At 33.9% G+C, this 17,787-nt stretch overlaps 1 protein-coding gene across 3 annotated transcripts; it reads right to left on the bottom strand.

Annotated features, from left to right (window-relative positions):
- Positions 1 to 1,487: 1,487 nt before the first annotated feature.
- On the bottom strand, positions 1,488 to 16,577 carry LOC113055473 (uncharacterized). Of its 3 annotated transcripts, XM_026221801.1 has the most exons (11): positions 16,454 to 16,577; positions 15,808 to 16,161; positions 11,317 to 11,370; positions 10,114 to 10,143; positions 9,637 to 9,711; positions 9,520 to 9,538; positions 9,347 to 9,386; positions 9,169 to 9,241; positions 8,426 to 8,475; positions 5,116 to 5,216; positions 1,488 to 3,505 (listed from the first exon to the last, which is right to left on the bottom strand). In XM_026221801.1, exons 1-11 carry the CDS (start codon positions 16,506 to 16,508, stop codon positions 3,499 to 3,501), a joined length of 858 nt encoding a protein of 285 aa, XP_026077586.1. In that variant the 5' UTR covers positions 16,509 to 16,577; the 3' UTR covers positions 1,488 to 3,498. The 3 variants fall into 3 exon arrangements, with proteins under 3 accessions (XP_026077586.1, XP_026077587.1, XP_026077585.1); XM_026221802.1 differs by lacking the exons at positions 1,488 to 3,505; positions 5,116 to 5,216 and adding an exon at positions 5,464 to 8,336; XM_026221800.1 differs by lacking the exons at positions 1,488 to 3,505; positions 5,116 to 5,216 and having other exon boundaries at positions 5,464 to 8,475.
- Between the last annotated feature and the right edge of the window lie 1,210 nt (positions 16,578 to 17,787).

The raw sequence follows: 17,787 nt of genomic DNA, 5'->3' as shown, positions 1-17,787 counted from the left end.
TTTAAATAAATCTTTTATTTTATATATATTTTTATTTTTATTGTTTAATGTTTATTTCTATAGCACTCTTTACGATACAAATCATTGCAAAGCAACTTTACATGAAATTCCGTTTATACAATATTTGGTAGTAGCTTATACAGTAAGTGGTGACTGTCAGTTTCTGTGAATATGACAGAATTTTTCAGAAAAATTAATACAAGACGTAGTCAATCAGACGATGAACATTATTAACAGCAATTATTATATGATGCAGTCACACTTGTAGCAATATTTGTTAGTTCTGTTTGTTCATTCAGTGTTAGCATCATCTGGGGTACTCTGAGGGTCAGCATCATCTCTTCTCAGGTGTTCTGGATCCAGGATGGAGCTTGTGTAAATCATAGTTACCACTGGATGTAAATCACGTGGGAAAACAGAGAAACAAATAGATGCATAATACACACAATACTAAAATCAAATAATTTTTCCCCTAAAGTCAAAATGTGGTTAAAAAAAGCTCCACAGATTTTGTTGGCCTGATGATGAGTATATGAATTCAGCAGCTATATCCTGAACATACGCTATATGTACATATCATTTTTTCACTTTAGCAATAAAGGTGCAACAAGTGAAGAACGTAAACAGGCCGTCCATGTTTTAAGGAGCACACAGGGGAAGTTAGAGGGGTCATATGATGCTTTTTTAAAGATCATTATTTTGTGTGTTTGTAGTAACAGAATGTGTTCATATGATTTAGTGTTAAAAAAAAAAAACACATTATTTTTCAAATACTGTAGATTATTGTATTTCCTCTATGCCCCGCCTCTCTCAAAAGTGTTGTTTTCTACAAAGTCCCTCCTTCTGACAAGCACAGTCTGCTCTGATTGGATAACTGACCTAGTGCATTGTGATTGGTCGAACACCACAAGCACTTGTCGGAAATGTAATGCCCCCTTCCATAATCATGAGCTTCATCTTTCAAAATAAATGTAAAGACAGTTAATAATGTTATTAGTTTTACCAACAGTTCAAGTCTGAAAGAGAAACAGAGTCATGAGACAGACACAGTGATGAAACTCCTATGTGTTTTCCAGTACACAAGCCACAGACAGTTAAAACAGCTGACTCTCTCTCTCTCTCTCTCTCTCTCTCTCTCTCTCTCTCTCTCTCATACATACACAAACACACACAGTGTACACACACACACACACACACACACACACACACAAATACACAATGGCATACCTTTGCATTTGAACATCCAATAGCAAATACTTAAACTAATAACAAAATATGCTTACAATAGATGATTCAGAAAGGCCAGATTGTCGTAGCAAAGTCAGAAAAACCTCCTCTCCAAGGTTCAAGAAATCATAATGTTGCATGATTTCTGTGAGGGGTAGGTTTAGGGGTGGGGTTAGGTGTGGTCTCTCGAGCGAATAAGCCACCTAGTAAAACATGTTTAAATAAACGTGCATTTCATGACGACAGACGAAACACAATATGTCATTATTTTTACACTAAATAGAGGGCGCTTAACTTTGTAAATATAGGTCATAATAAGATGCTTGCACAAACCACCTATATGGTCATTTTTTGTTGGACAGGCTCGTTGGAATGAGACGTTTTGGGGGGAATGGCAGAGTTTTGACTTTGATAAAGAATATCTCTTTGGATTTGAGACTTTAGTCTTTGCAACTTTACAGATCGCATCATATGACCTCTTTAAAAGAAATGTTGTTTCCATCTGACAGGAGGGGTAGTTATTAGTTATTATTTTGTAGTAATTAGCTATTATAAACTTTATTTATGTATGCTGGCTTGACTGCCTATTGTGTGCAGTGTTTATTGTTGGAAATTTGCTGCTGTGCTAAGTGTGTTTCATGTTTGCATTAGTGTGCTATTGTTGATGGCACACGTATTGTTGCTATCTCTTGTTCTATATTAGACTTGGAGTTATGGTAGACCTTATTATTGTTGTGTATTTATTTCTTTGTTGGTTTGATAGATGTTTTTGGTGTTCATGTTAGGAGTTTGTTGGATGTTTGTTTGTGGTTTTGGTCTTTGCACATCCCTGAAGTTGTGCTTTCACTTGTGGTCCTGTAAATGTTAGTGTACAAAGGATCATTTTTTCCAGTTTATGTTACAGCTTCATCCTAGACAGGCTCATTACAATACTAAACTTTATAACTTATTGATATATGTCAACTTTCTTACCAATTAATCTCCATAGCTTCCGGTTACAGTTTCTCATTTCTGATGGTTTTTGTCAAAAGTTCACTATGACTTAAAACATACAAAGATTCCTTCCAGACAATCTCTTTTGAGTCTAACATCTGTTAGAGACTACAGATGAAATCAGCTCTGATTTCATAAGCTATGATGAGCTGGACATCATCATCTCTAACAAAAAAAGTCTAAATGAGGAATAATTTTGAACTGAAATGTGAACATGGACCATGTAACATACTGTGGTTTAAATGTTTAAATTCCTCCAAAACACACTTCTTTTGCCAGCATCCATATAAAACACTCGGCACACATTCATTTTGACAGATTTGAAAATATATATTGCAATTATGTTTGTGCAATAATATTTTCCATTTATCATTACATTGTTGTTTCAGCTTTTATTGGATCGTAAGCTCTTCTTACATTGCGGTATTGAGCTAATGTGACTTTCCACAGATGATCCTCTCAATAAAGGTCACAATGCATAAATTATGAAAATAAAACCTGTTTGTATGAAAGTAAAGATACTTTAATGGCTGTACATGATAAAAAACAAGACTTGAGATTCATCAGTGAATTGATCCTCTGTGTTTGAGGGATTTCGGAGTACAGGTGATAAACATTCTTAAGAAAGAAGAACGAAAGAATAAAAGAAAGGAAAGACACACATGAAATGAATGTCAAGTAAATGTGTTAGTATTCCATTAATGAATAGCAGTTATGTGGTTTTGTGTGTTTGGTGTGTGACACTGATGTTCATACGTACCTAATTTTCCTCTGTATTTCCCTGTTTCTGATGTTCATTGATCAAAACATCTGTAATGCAGTGCAGAAACATTTACACCACATCACTTTGAAGAATATGTGCTGGCCTGGATGAACAATGTCTTTAATTAAACTTTAATGTATTTTAAACATGACACGTTGCACAGAATTATCTCTTCCAAGAACTTATTTTATGCAACAGTGTTCTGATGAATTTAATATTTGTCCAAATTCCTCTAGATTAATTCACTGTGTTTGGGCAGACAAGTTTCTCAACACTTAAACGTGGGCGTGTAAAATGTAGCTTTTGTACTAGAGAGGAAGTTTCCAGTGGTGAAACCACAGTGTGTTTTATAGTAAGCCTAAATAACAAAACTCTTATGTGAATAGAAAGAGAGCAGTTTGATTCATCAGAATATGACAAAGAAACACTCCCCTACCTGAGGGTGGAACATTAAACTTACAGACGTAATGTGCATCGTGGGAACTGCTGTGCTGTCCTGATGTGTCTCTGCGTGTTTAAGGCCTTCAAAAGAACAGCATGAGGAAGAGAGTCAAACAGAGTCAATAGAAAACATCTAAAACTAACTGACAAATGTGAAATTGCTTCACTTAAACCTTCAAAATGTGTGTGTATATGCAACGTGTTTAATTTCACCAAAGATATTCAGTTCATTTCTTGATACTAAACATGATGCATGATTGCATTAGTAAATTTGAAGATGAGATGCGAGAGCTATAGAATGCTGCAGGGATGATGTGTTTTTGTAGGCCAAAACCCAGAAAGGAGGTAGCATTGTAGCACTGTCCTGAAGTTGATGGGATTTGAATGAATGGTTTTTTTTTATTAAAAGTGTTATATAATATCTGTGCTTAACATAAGTGTGACGAGTTGGGCAGGGCCGAGGGATGTGGGAACGAGCGAGGCCGGTGGAGTGATTGGGAAATGAGCGACACCTGCGACCCACCACCGGTCTCGAGTCCCACAGAGGAGATGGAAGGATATAAAACTGGAGTGACGACAGTGAAGGACGAGAGAGGACCAGGCCTGGGCTTTATTTATGTTTGCTATTAATTTGTGCGCATCAGTCGTCCGTGAGGGGCTGATGCGCTGTTTTGTGTTTATTTGTGATTATTCAAGTTTCATTTGATTGTCCGCCAGTTCCCGCCTCCTTCTTCCCGATGATTAGGAAGTTTTTATTATTACAATAAGCTCCAGATATTTACACATTTTTGACTAAAACATAAAATAAGCCCCTGTGAGCATTTTTTTTTTTTTTAGTTAAAGCTTTATTTGTCTTTAAAGGAAATGGTTACTAACAAGTGGCTAAATGGTACAGAGATTGTTGGGGAAAGTCAACGCCGTTGAACAGGTAAAATCATCTACTTAATAATGAGCTTTCGCTGCCTCATTGTGTCGTTTATCATGCTCTTGCGACTTTTCAGAGAAATATTTTTAAATAAAGACTGAAACAGCTATCAGCACTAAATGGTGAATTTGAAGTCATGCAACCATGGTGTATCTTGCACTATTGAGCACTGTGGCTGACATGCCGTCATGCAGTAGCCTCAGTACACGGATGTATTTAGCATGACATCCATACTTTGATAGTATGCTCCACAGTGTCTGCCTATCCACGGAGTCAAAGTACTTTGTCAAGTCTATGAAGGCCATATACAGAGGCAGTCCCTTTTCCCGATACTTTTCTTAATACGGTTTAAGGTAAAAAAAAAAAAAATCCACATACTGTATATTATTGTTTCATCTCTATGCCCCGCCTTCTGAAACACGTCGAATTTTAAAAGCTGAATGCCTCAAGCATGTAACGGAAATGTTACGCTCCTGTGATACATGTCCTGGTGTGACAAGACAATAAACAATAAAACCAATTACAAATGAGGCATTTGTTGCATCCAGTGGGGACATAATTACAGATTATAATGACTTATATTGTATAATTACACATTACGTTGCATCACACCACATTAACATAAAACCATGTCTGCATTTGTGATCGGAGAAACGACAAACAACAAGCGGATTTGCACTGTGCAAAGTCTTCACACACAGTGTGACATCATTTACCTCTGTAAATAAACACAATTTAAATAAACATCTCACACACTTCAACGCACTTTGAATGGAATATATTCATTCGCTTCAAACTGGAATCGTGGTGGAATATCCTGTTATGTCCACTTTGCAGGGCACTTCCGTTTCGAAATAGAAGAAACGTCTGAAAGCATAAGAGAAACATATGAAATGTGTAGAGCTGGCCGTCGTGATGACTGGAATTGAGAACTGCTGCTCTACACTGCTCAGAACACGTGTTTGAATCATCAGTGGAAAATCAAACACATGTAAATGCACTTACAGACTTTGAGTCATAACAGCTGGCATTGTGGTCTACTCTCCCAGGGTCAGGAAACAGTCCTCCATGAAATGTGCTGCACACATCTGAATATTTGGGTTGTAAATACAGCTTAACCACTGATTTCTAGTTGTGTCCTCTTATGGAAGAACAAACTAAATAGTTTCGCTTTCACAACAAAACAGCGTCTCCATGACATGGCGCCGGCGGAAACAGTGAGAATCAAAGGTTATGCCTTCTTTCAGTCTTAACTTTTATAAAGAATATTTCTTTGGGTTTGAGACTTTAGTCTTTTCAACTTTACACATCGTCTTTATGTACCTGGAGCTTGTAATACTCAGAAAAGAAAGGAAAAATTTTAAATCACATCATATAACCCCTTTAAGGAGAAGATGCAGCTAATAATACTGATCTGTTGAAGGCTTGGAAGGGGAAATGGCTGTGAGAAGCCGTGGTGGCTGAATGATGTTTCTATACTAAAGGTATCAGTTAGTGACATCTGCTAGCTACTGTTCTTTTTCATTTATCTGAGATAATTTAACTGAGAGAATTATGTTCTCTTACATTATGGGCTGAGATGTGGCTGGTACAGAAGTGATCAGAGAATATGCCTCTGCAGGTCAAGAACAACTCTAAATAACATAATCAGTATGTCAAGTTTCTTTCAGTCATTTTTATTATAAACATATTTATTATTTTATGATTTATTTTAAAGGTTTTAAATGCACAGATATATAGATACAAGTTTCTTAACTGGGCTCATATGATTTTATTGATCTTATTTCTAATGCTAAGAATCAAATATTGATCTTTATGACATCTTTTCATGCATGTATATACCAGATAAGAAGCTAAACATCTATTCATACAGCTCATGGACTACACAATTTACACAAAAAAAAAAAAAAACCTAAGACAAGACTACTGAATTAAATGCATAAAAATGCATAGTTTTCTTCTCTTTTCTTTACGAAAAAATAAGCTGCATTATATTGTGTTATAAACAAAATTAATATTAAAATACTTATATGCAAACTGTCACAGACAGATGAGTCCCATAAATCCAAACAAGATTATAGCACTAATGGAAAACAGCACTATAAACAGTTTATCTGTGTCAAAAAACAAAAAAACAACAACAAAAAAAAGCATTTGTTTTACATTTGTTGCATATCATTTCTTCTGTGTTATTTTGTGTTTGAATAAGAACTGGTAAGAGAACATTGTGCTTTTAATATTTTTTCACCTTCAGACCAAACATATGATTTCAGATGGCAAAGTTTAAATTCCTAATTTCGCCCCTACATCAGGAGTTAAAAACCTATGAAGATGATGAACTCCGTTACGATGTGTGTGTGAGAAAAGAGACAAAATGAGACTCTCACACAGAATAAGGAAATGCATTGTGTGGTCAGTTCTTTGAAAATGAATGTAGATCTTTGCTATAATGAGACCACATGTACAACTGTCTTCACAGATCTGGGGCAAAGACTCACACTAAAAGAAGGAAGGTAGTTTTGTAAAGGAAACATAGAAGTATGCCAAAAACACCTTTACCATTAATATACTTGACAAAGACTTAATCATAATATCAAAATTAAGAATGTGAAATACATTATTCACTTTAATAGTGATTTTGTTAGGTACATGTTTGCACATTAATGCAGAAAACAGAAGTTGTTCATCAGATAATTGACAGAGAAAAAAAAAAAAAAATGAAACAAGTCACTATTCTAATTTTGTGAAATTGTTGATAACATGCTGCAACTTTGTTAGGATTCTGTTTAATATGCTCATGAAAAAATCTTGTATGATCGTGTGCTTAAATGTATATTTAGAAATTCACAGTTTTATATTTGAGAAAACAGAGCATGTTTCTACACTCTTTTTTCCGTACCTATTCAGAAACTACTAAAATTACTTAAATCAAATTCCATACTTTTCTATACTCCATATGAACCCTGTTTATATCTCTAGGTGTGAGAAGGCAGCGATTTATAACAGACAGGACTCCTCTCACCCTTCCTATAACAGATTGATGCATCTCGTCTCTGGGACAATTCAGACCAGAGCATCTAGACTCAAAAACAGTTTCTTCCCTCAAGCTGTCAGAACAACCAGTCTAACTGTGAGCCTCTCCACTGAAAGGATGGTGTGCATAAGTCCAATAGTGTACTAACACAATTCTGACCTACCAACTGAAGATATAACAATATGTCACAATTTTCTATTACATAACAGCTTAACATGCCCAATACAATATGCATTATATTCACTTTATAATATTAATAACTGATCCATTCAAAATTACTGATTACAAAAATTACAAAATTCCAGTGAGTGCTTGTGTGTTGTGTCTTTTGCTTGGAGCATCAGATGCCCATTTGACCTTCACTATTCCACACAGCAGCATGTGGGAAGGATCAAAATTTTCAGAAACAAAAATTTACTATAAAAAGGCTATTTTTTAAAGCTAAAAATACACTGGAATGAATGATTCACTGAAAACAGGATGCAAGTCATTTTCTCTGTAATCAGCTGGGTTTTGTAAAAGGAGAAGCTAAAAATTATTCTAAACATAGATTTTTTATTTTTTATTTTTTTAAATAATATATTTAGTTCAAATTTTCATATGGTTGAAATTCCATCAGAAAAGAAGTAAAACATTTTCATTGATCATTAGACATTTAGTTCAGCTCTTATTGAATGCCCGAGGTCTTCTTACAGCGTGGTATTGTACTAGTGAGCCTTCCTGGAGAAGATGCTCTGGATATTCACTGAAGTCACAGTATGTTCCATAATAATGGTAAATAATACACTGAATAATGTAAATAAACACCTATTTATCTGTAAGTAAAGATACTTTAATGGCTGTACATGATGAAACCAGATTCATCAGTTCATCTTCACCAAACTGTACACGTGATCTTCTGTTTTGGACTGAACTGGTTTGTCAGGGATTGTGGCGTACAGGTGATAAACATTCTTAAGGACATACATGAAATAAATGTGTTAGTATTCTGTTCATGATGGAGGGTTATGTGCTTTTGGGGTGTGACAGTGTTCACACATACCTCCTTATCCTCCGGATTTCCCTGTTTCTGTTGTTTATTAACCAAAACATCTGAAAGCAATGCAGAAACATTTAAACCAGTCAAATAACTTTAAAGAATATGTGTAAGCCTTGATGAATACACTCTTTGTCATGTACAAAATCAAATAATGCACAAAAGATGGGGGATAATTTCAATGCTTTTTAAAAGACAACTAAATTGATAATTAATAAATTATAATTAAATCAATGCTTAGAAACATGTCATTTATTACATGTTATAAACATATTAGGAGGGAAGGCAGAAGGGGTCCCACAAAGGATCTTGCCTAGGGCCAAAAAGGTCAGAAACCGCCCTGGGTTTACTAAAGCTCAAGATATTTTTCTGTTTTATTCTACAACATAAAATACATCAGTAAAACCCCTGAGTTTTTATTTTATTTTAAAGACTAACAAAAATACATCATTGCAGCAGTCTACTCAATAAAGAGGAAAGATCGTCAATGACTTCTGAGATTTGGAATATACAGCATAAGTTTTTTTTTTTTTTTTTATGAGATGTTTATGGTAAATTTCATTTTGGTGTTAAATGTTCCTTTAAGAGAACATGTGGTTAATAATGCTGATCTGTAGAAGACTTGAAATGGGTTTAGTACCAGTTTCTGAGAAGCTATGATCACAGAACAATGTTTCTTAAAAATCACTTGGTGTCATATATGTTACTAATTTATCTGAGATAATTTCCTGAGAATGATGTTCTCTAACCTTCACATATGGACTGAGATGTGGCTGGTACAGACGTGATCATAAAGTATGTCTCTGCAGGTCCAGAACAACTCTAAACAACATAATCAATTATTAAGATCAAGTCACTTATGACAGTTCTTATTAATTATGGTTTAATATAAATATTTATTATTGTAAATGTTAAAGTGATACTCACCATACCAATTCCTTGGCTGCTCACATCAGGTTTCATTGATCTTGTTTTATTTTAAAGAATGAAACATGGATATTTATGGCATATCTTTATACATGCATATATCAGATAAGAAGCTAAACATTTACAGCTCCTGGTCTACAATAATTTTTACAAAAATACATGAAAATACTTACAATTTTCTTCTTTTTTTACCTAAGAAACAATGAGCTATTGCATTAAATGTTCAGTTTTTATTCCTGCGCATGCAAATAAATTATAAAATACATAACAAAGTACACTGAATTACTTACTTGCAAACCGGCAGAAACAGATGAGTCCAGACACAATGACAGCAGCACCAGAGGAAACCAGCACTATAAACCATACTGTATAAATAGAAAACCAACACTTAAATCCATGTTTATGTGTATTATGATTAATTTGGTGGTTTTATATATATCAGTCCACCCGACAACTAAAGCTATAAATAAGTGAATTGAAACATTTTTATGTACATGAAAATTGGTTTTATTTTCAGCATTCATATGTATGATGTAAGTTTGTGTCTGTATGTAAGCAAGAGCTCAAAATGCAGTTACATAAATCAGATTGGCATTCTCAATAAAATAAATAAACAGACAAGCAAACAAACATATTGGGCGAAACACAGTTCATCCAGTGTGACGTAACATTCTGTTTAGACATCATTGTGAAGCAAATCAATTTTGACATTTGCTTGCTAACTTGGCATCCACATTACTTAATATTTTCTGATATTATACTGTTACCAGGTTCCAGAGTAGAGGTTTCCACGGAACCTGCAGAAAATCACAGCATGTAGTGAAAGTATTAAAACAGAGTTGTTGGAAGAAAAAAAGCAACGAAGTAAAAAACAAACAAAAAAAAAAACCTCATTATTAATTCTCTGTGTGCTACTGCTTACCATGTACGAATACATTACAGAAAATGGACCCCAGCTGTATTTTTGAATTTATATATTATATATTTATTTTACACAATGTCCATTGAGGAAGAGTGTTTGAACTAACCCATGGTTTCTGTTGCTGTGTTGGTTAGCAGGATTGATTCTGATTGAAAGTCTACTAATAAAAAAATTATACATTGCAAGGGTCATCACTTATTTTAGAAGGTAATAATTTCTCAAATGTAAAATTATCTAGAATAACCAGAAATTTAGTTATTAGTAACTTACTAGTTTTACTGTATGTTCAGAAGTGGACATTACATTTAACACTGCTAAAAATAGATGAAGAAAATTTCAGTTATGTACAGTAAAAGGTAAATGTAGCTGTTAGGGGCCATTCACACAGAAAAGGTTTCAGCTTTGAAAAACACCAGGAGCAGCAAATAGAATGGGAAAAAATTCAAGGCCCCAAGACGAGTTTTTAAAAATTAAATTTTAAATTGAGCACCATGTTTTTACGCGTCACATGCAAGACACTGCAAAAGACATGAGACACAAACACAATGGTCAAGCACATCAATCTAGTGCAATTACATATAATAATAATAAAAAAAAACAAAAAAAAGGGAATGTATAGTGCAAAGGATTAATCACATTCTGTGTGAACGGAATAATGTTGAAAAAAGCAGCATAATCATGAACCACATCTTCATTTAATTCTGTGTGTGATACAGCTTACTTACCATATACCAATAAACTTTGAAACTGCATCCCTTGCAGTTTCAAATGATGACTTGAATCCAATATATTAATCCTACACAGTGACTTTTCTCATTGATACTTGTTTTTATGTTGCTGTGTTATTAGTAACTAATTTTACTGTATGTTGTTTCAGAAGAGGCCAGTATAGTTATATAGTCCATATTGTTAAAAAGGGCCACTGTGAAAAGTACAGCAACATATTTTAAATGTTGAATGAATAACCATGAATTAGAAAGAATGATTTTTGTTTTGAGTACATTCAGAAAGGAGTCTGAATAACTGAATAACAAACTCATTTACTCACAGGTTGTCGGGGCTGTTGTTGTAGTCGTATGTTCAGTGGAGGTTGAAGTTGAATCTGCAGAAACAATTGATCAGAATTACAGAGAGTAATTTACATTAGGCAAAGTTTGTTTGGTAAAGGTACAAGTCTTTCATGTTCAAAAATACCACATTTACATATTAGTGATGTTATAACTTGACCACCTATTTACCGGTTCACATGAGTATATTAATAATAATAATAATAATAATAATAATAATAATAATAACAATAATAATAATAAAACTCACTCTGGACTATTGCAAAAACTTTAACTTTCAGTCCTTATTTAAATATAATGTTGGAGGGAGAACAACAGCATAAACATACGTATTAGCAATTGATTTGATGATTTCATGTTTCCATTTATATCAGATATAGTCTGGCTCTCTGTCCTCTAATCTATAATCACATGATTAGCTCAAGCAGCTCTTCCTTTCTTCCTTCATGTATCAGATTTCTCACTTTTAAAAGCCATGCTGAGGTTTTAGTTTTTGTCTGAAAATAACTTAATAAAGTTTTTCTGTTTTAGAATTGAGAGACTTCACAGATTACTGTCTACTGATTCAGTGTCTGACAGATATGGAAGCATATGGGTAGCAATATACAATTTGGAATGTAATATGCAAAATTACAAAGCAATATGTAAAAATGGCAATGCATTTCTGTATTTACATTTACATTTTCCAATAGATTTGTGCAATGTATGGTGCAAAATAAAAATGAAAATTAAATTACATGATTTTCATTTGCTATTTCACACACTAGTTTTAATATATAAAATTAATACTAATTTTAAAGCTTTATAAGTTGCAAAATCAAAATGAAAATGTATCACAGGAATTATTAGATATGTATAAAATGTTCAAGAAAAAACTGTGGCAAAATTATCCTTCAAATGCTATTTTTCTTAATTGCATTAACACTCACAGACAAGACACTTATGATTGCATTTTCATTCAATGTCCCGCAATGAATGTAGCAAAATTCAATGTGCACATTGAAAATGCATTCCGAGCCGATCGTGTCCGCCCCCTGCCGCCATGTCAATCACTGCATCAACAAGGCGGGGCTTGCAGAAGGTGAAATTGAAGTGACATTCAGCCAAGTATGGTGACCCATACTCAGAATTTGTGCTCTGCATTTAACCCATCCGAAATGCACACACACAGAGCAGTGAACACACACACACACACTGTGAGCACCAGTGGTGGACAGTAACGGAGTAGCTTTACTTCGTTACTGTACTTAAGTAAATTTTTCAGGTATCTGTACTTTACTTGAGTAATTTTATTTTGAGTAACTTTTACTTTTACTTCACTACATTCCGAAGCATAAAATCGTACTTTTTACTTCACTACATTTCATAAAACATATCGTTACTCCCTATAATATATCACGTGCTCCGAGACGCAAGCGGTGTCTGATTCATCATGAATGAACTGAGTCTTTTCAAAATAAACCTTTAAATCGGATCGTGAATCGCACCAAACGATTCGTTTAGGAATTAGAATGATCCAATTGCAGCTGTTCTGGAGTCGACCACTTACTGAATCAAATGAACCGTTTAGTGCGAGTCTCCAGAAGTAAGAACCGGGAGATCTTGTGAGCGCGCGTGCGTCTGATGTTGCTAAAAGTAAGTTATTAATGTCGCAATATTGGATTAATTATTGTAACTGAAAATCATATTTAGGTAAAAATTTTCAGTTGTTTGGGAACTAAATCCGCTGTAAAGAGTGATCTATTTAAGCCCACTGAAATGCTCGAGTGCAGACACATCAATTTTAGGTAAAAAAAAAAAACTTTAAATAACACAGATTAAATACAATAACTCATGCACGTTCAAATTCCCCGCTGCCATAATGTTAACAGTTTTATTAAAATGTCCTATGTGACGTCTGTTTTTATATTGTTTATCAACAGTAATGATATACATATGTATATTGTTTGGATTAACTAGACGAGTAACGTTAGACAGACATGAATGTTTATTCATAACCGTACTGAAAATAAGTAAATATTGTTAGCTGATGCTAACTGTCTAGCTAACAAGCTTGTTGGTGCTAAGTTGAGGTAATTTTTATAAATAATGTCCAAATATTTTTATTCAACCACCTATATATATATATATATATATATATATATATATAGAGAGAGAGAGAGAGAGAGAGAGAGAGAGAGAGAGAGAGAGAGAGATTACATCTGGGTAGAAAAGAAAGGATGTGATGTTCAGAACATGGTAGCTACAGTAATTATTAAAGTGGGAAGAGATGCACCCCGTTTGGCCAGGGTAGTTTTTAAACCATAGACAAGGTTTGAGAAGGAAAAAATCATTATGAAAATATAATTATATATGTTCTTCTTCCTAATTTCAGGCCTTATTATCATGTCATATATAAAGTTACAGTACAGACCAAAAGTTTGGACACACTTTCTCATTCAAAGAGTTTTCTTTATTTTTATGACTAAGAAAATTGTAGATTCACACTGAAGGCATCAAAACTATGAATTAACACATGTGGAATTATATATGGAATTATATTAATAACAAAAAAGCTTGAAACAACTGAAAATATATCATATTGTAGGTTCTTCAAAGTAGCCACCTTTTGCTTTGATTACTGCTTTGCACACTCTTGGCATTCTCTTGATGAGCTTCAAGAGGTAGTCACCTGAAATGGTCTTCCAACAGTCTTGAAGGAGTTCCCCGAGAGATGCTTAGCACTTGTTGGCCCTTTTGCCTTCTGTCTGCGGTCCAGCTCACCCCTAAACCATCTCGATTGGGTTCAGGTCCGGTGACTGTGGAGGCCAGGTCATCTGGCACAGCACCCCATCACTCTCCTTCTTGCTCAAATAGCCCTTGATGACTTCAGTGTGACTCTACAATCTTCATAGTCATGAAAATAAAGAAAACTCTTTCAATGAGGAGGTGTGCCCAAACTTTTGGTCTGTACTGTGACTTTGATGTTCTGTAAAACAACAAACTTTAAAATACTTTGTTCTTACTGGTGAAAATCAGATGGTCATCTCTGTTTTCTCTCAGGTACATCACAGTGTAAGCTTCACAGTGAACATTACTCTAATCAGCGTAGTCCATATCAACAACAAAAATATATCTTGACTCCATATAGTGGTTATTTTGGAAAAAAATCCCAGGTATTTTGAGCAGTATGATTATAAAAAAATATGTGCTAATATAACATTAAATTAAGTAGCCTATATAAAATTGCAAACATCTATCTTTCAGTACTTTTTTACTTAAGTACATAAAAAATTGAGTACTTTTGTACTTTCACTTGAGTAAGATTGAAAAAGGAGTACTTTTACTTTTACTGGAGTAATATTTTACTATACGTATCTGTACTTTTACTCAAGTACTTGATTTGTGTACTTCGTCCACCACTGGTGAGCACACACCCGGAGCAGTGGGCAGCCATTTATGCTGCGGCGCCCGGGGAGCAGTTGGGGGTTCGATGCCTTGCTCAAGGGCACCTAAGTCGTGGTATTGAAGGTGGAGAGAGAGCTGTAGCCAACACCTACAATTCCGTCCGGCCTGAGACTAGAACTCACAACCCTTCGATTGGGAGTCCAACCCTCTAACCATTAGGCGTCAAGAGGTCAAGAGACTCCAGACACAAGAAGAGGATTCAAGTGAATGAACATGGACAAGACAGTTGGTCCATGTACATTTTGATAATTTCGGTATATGGCTTCAATATTTCATTCGCACTTGTGGGCGGAGCTGAAACAGTGCTTTCATCCGATGCTATTTTTTTTTTAATTGTTCTAAACTAAACTTTACAGTAAACCCTAACAATTGTTTTGTATACAAGTTTATATTAGACCATTTCTATAATAGCTTTATATCTATACGTTTTTATTAATTATAATAAAAAATTTATCATGAGTAAATATATAAATGTAATTTTTTCATTAAATTTTTCTCAATAGTTTATGGAGTGGATTTTCTGCTGTTAATATCTTCTAGCTGGTGCCTTTCCGCGGTTGAAACCCTCGTTGTGTGATAACATGATATACTATACATTCAGTAAGTTGTAGTGTATCTTTCAACATGGATCGGATGTTCGTTCAGTGTTTACTTAATGCTAATAAAAGTGCACTCCCACTTTGCTTGAACTTGAGGCAAAGCAGGAGCACGCATGATCTTGGTCACGTTAAAAAGCTCCAAAATTTTATATTGTTTGAAATTCTTCAATATATATCATATATAGCAATTCAGAAATTTTAAACAGATATTAAAATTTTTCTCATATTAGTTTCTTTGTTGAAGATATTGACTTTTTTTTTTATATTTTTTTTTTATTATTGGTCAATCCTTAGTGATTTCATAATATTCTTCTGGCCTACATTATAAATCATACTGGCTAATAAGAATTATATATGTGTCTCTAATCATGTGCTTTTATTCATTTTATTTTTATTTTCTAAATGATAACGGTGATAATAACTCACCTCTGATGGTGATCGTGTCTCTGATGGTGATGGTGACTGTGATGGGGATTGTGTTACTGATGGAGTATGTGTCACTGTGTGGTGATCTGATCTCAGGTTCAGTCTTGAGTGAATAAACACAGCTCAGCTGTCTGCTGTTCACTGATTGTGTGAAGAGTTCACTACGATTTACATAAAACATACAAAGATTCCCTCCAGACTGACTCCTGTTAGAGACACGGTGATCCAGAGGAACATCATCCTCAGTGTAGAAACTACAGATGGAATCAGCTCTGACTGAAAGTGGTATTTCACATGCTATGTTGAGTTGGTCATCATTATCACTAACACTGATGAAGGGTTTCTGAAGGGAATCTGTTTAAAGACAAATGATCCAGTTACTAAAACACTACCATAACAGTTTCCAAATCACAATAAAATCATTGTGAAATGTTTTCAGGCACATAAAAACCCTCAGGTTTTAAAAACCCAAAAAAGACAACTGCTGATTATATACAAAATATTCTACAACAAAACAAATATGTCAGATAGGTTCACATGTAACCTACTGATAAACATGTTGAAATATTTTAGACAATGACAAGTTGTTCACTACAAATGTGGACATAAAGTATTGAATCAACATTAAACAACAGAGATCACTTACTGTAAGACTGAACCTCCGTCAGGAGCTGAAACACTATGAAGATGAACAACTCCATTACAGCGAGAGTGAGAGAAGAGACGAGACTCACACAATGAGTGAATTAGGAAGTAACACATCAGACCAGAGTCTTTTTTTATGAAAATGAACGTCATTACCACACTCACACCCGTGTGGACTGTAACATGTATATGAACCTTTATTTTACACAATAAACCCTGATATGTCCTGAATACCCTTACGCAACAAAAATATATTTTTCAATATATTACGTGACAATATATTTCATGTGTCTCCATATATTGTGAAATCTACATAATGATATATCTTATGATATATTATATAATAATATATTATATATGCAATTTAAATATTGCAATATATGGGACAATACTGCAATTATTGCCGTTTTCATATATTGAATAAATACATATTATTATACTATTTAATATATTGTTATGTATATTGAAATATGTCCCACATTATATGAAATCATATATTGGAAGAGGCATTGTATATATATATATGTAAAAAAAAAAAAAAAAAAAAAAAAATATATATATATATATATATATATATATATATATATATATATATATATATATATATATGTGTGTGTAAAAATATATGTAAAATTATATGAGATAATATACTTCAATGTACAAGATAATATAATCAGATTCATATGGGAACATATGTCTTAAATATAGTGATTTATATTACATATTACATAATATATTATATATAATTATCATATTGTATATTGTATACATGGTAAATATGAAATAATCTAATGTACAATGTCTGTCATATTTTCAAATATAATAGATTGAATAAGACATAAATATAGTTCACAGTAACTGAATGAGGTTTATTTCAAAAGCAGCAGCTGAAGGGACAGTGACCGGAGAATAAACAGAATGAAAGCATTTCCTAAAGGACAACTGTTCTTCATTGTAATAAAATAAAACAGTCTTCAGTGCAACAAACAGAACAATCCCTCAGTGGAAAAAAAAACAAGTATCCCAGAGTGCAGTCTGGACGATGGGGCGGGGCGACACGTTGGGGCGGAGCGACACGTGTCGCCCCGCCCACCTCTGCGGTATTGGTTTATGATTAAGATGAGCTTATTGGTGTACAGATGAGTGACGATTTTACAGCTTATTGGTATAGAGAATTATGACGCTATTAGCAGGATTGGAATGCGGAAGTAGACACTAAGATGAATAAACTTTTAATATAAATTAAAAAGTGAATATACATGTTGTGTTTTTGCATTTATTGTTGCATTTCCATAACATCCCGTATAAATACAAAGAGTTTTGGATTACGACGAA

Source organism: Carassius auratus, chromosome 36 (genome assembly GCF_003368295.1).
Source record: "Carassius auratus strain Wakin chromosome 36, ASM336829v1, whole genome shotgun sequence".
Lineage (NCBI taxonomy): Eukaryota > Metazoa > Chordata > Actinopteri > Cypriniformes > Cyprinidae > Carassius > Carassius auratus.
Note: the sequence above shows the minus strand (reverse complement) of the source record. Positions and strands in the feature narration are given on the sequence as shown.

Bases quoted from the DNA above. Each gene is read 5' to 3' on its own strand.
- LOC113055473 (XM_026221800.1), bottom strand. From the start codon at position 16,508: ATGGAGTTGTTCATCTTCATAGTGTTTCAGCTCCTGACGGAGGTTCAG. The intron at 16,162-16,453 runs GTAAGTGATCTC...GTCTTTAAACAG, and splicing joins GACGGAGGTTCAGTCTTACA to ATTCCCTTCAGAAACCCTTC. The intron at 11,371-15,807 runs GTGAGTTATTAT...TTGTTTCTGCAG, and splicing joins AGACACGATCACCATCAGAG to ATTCAACTTCAACCTCCACT.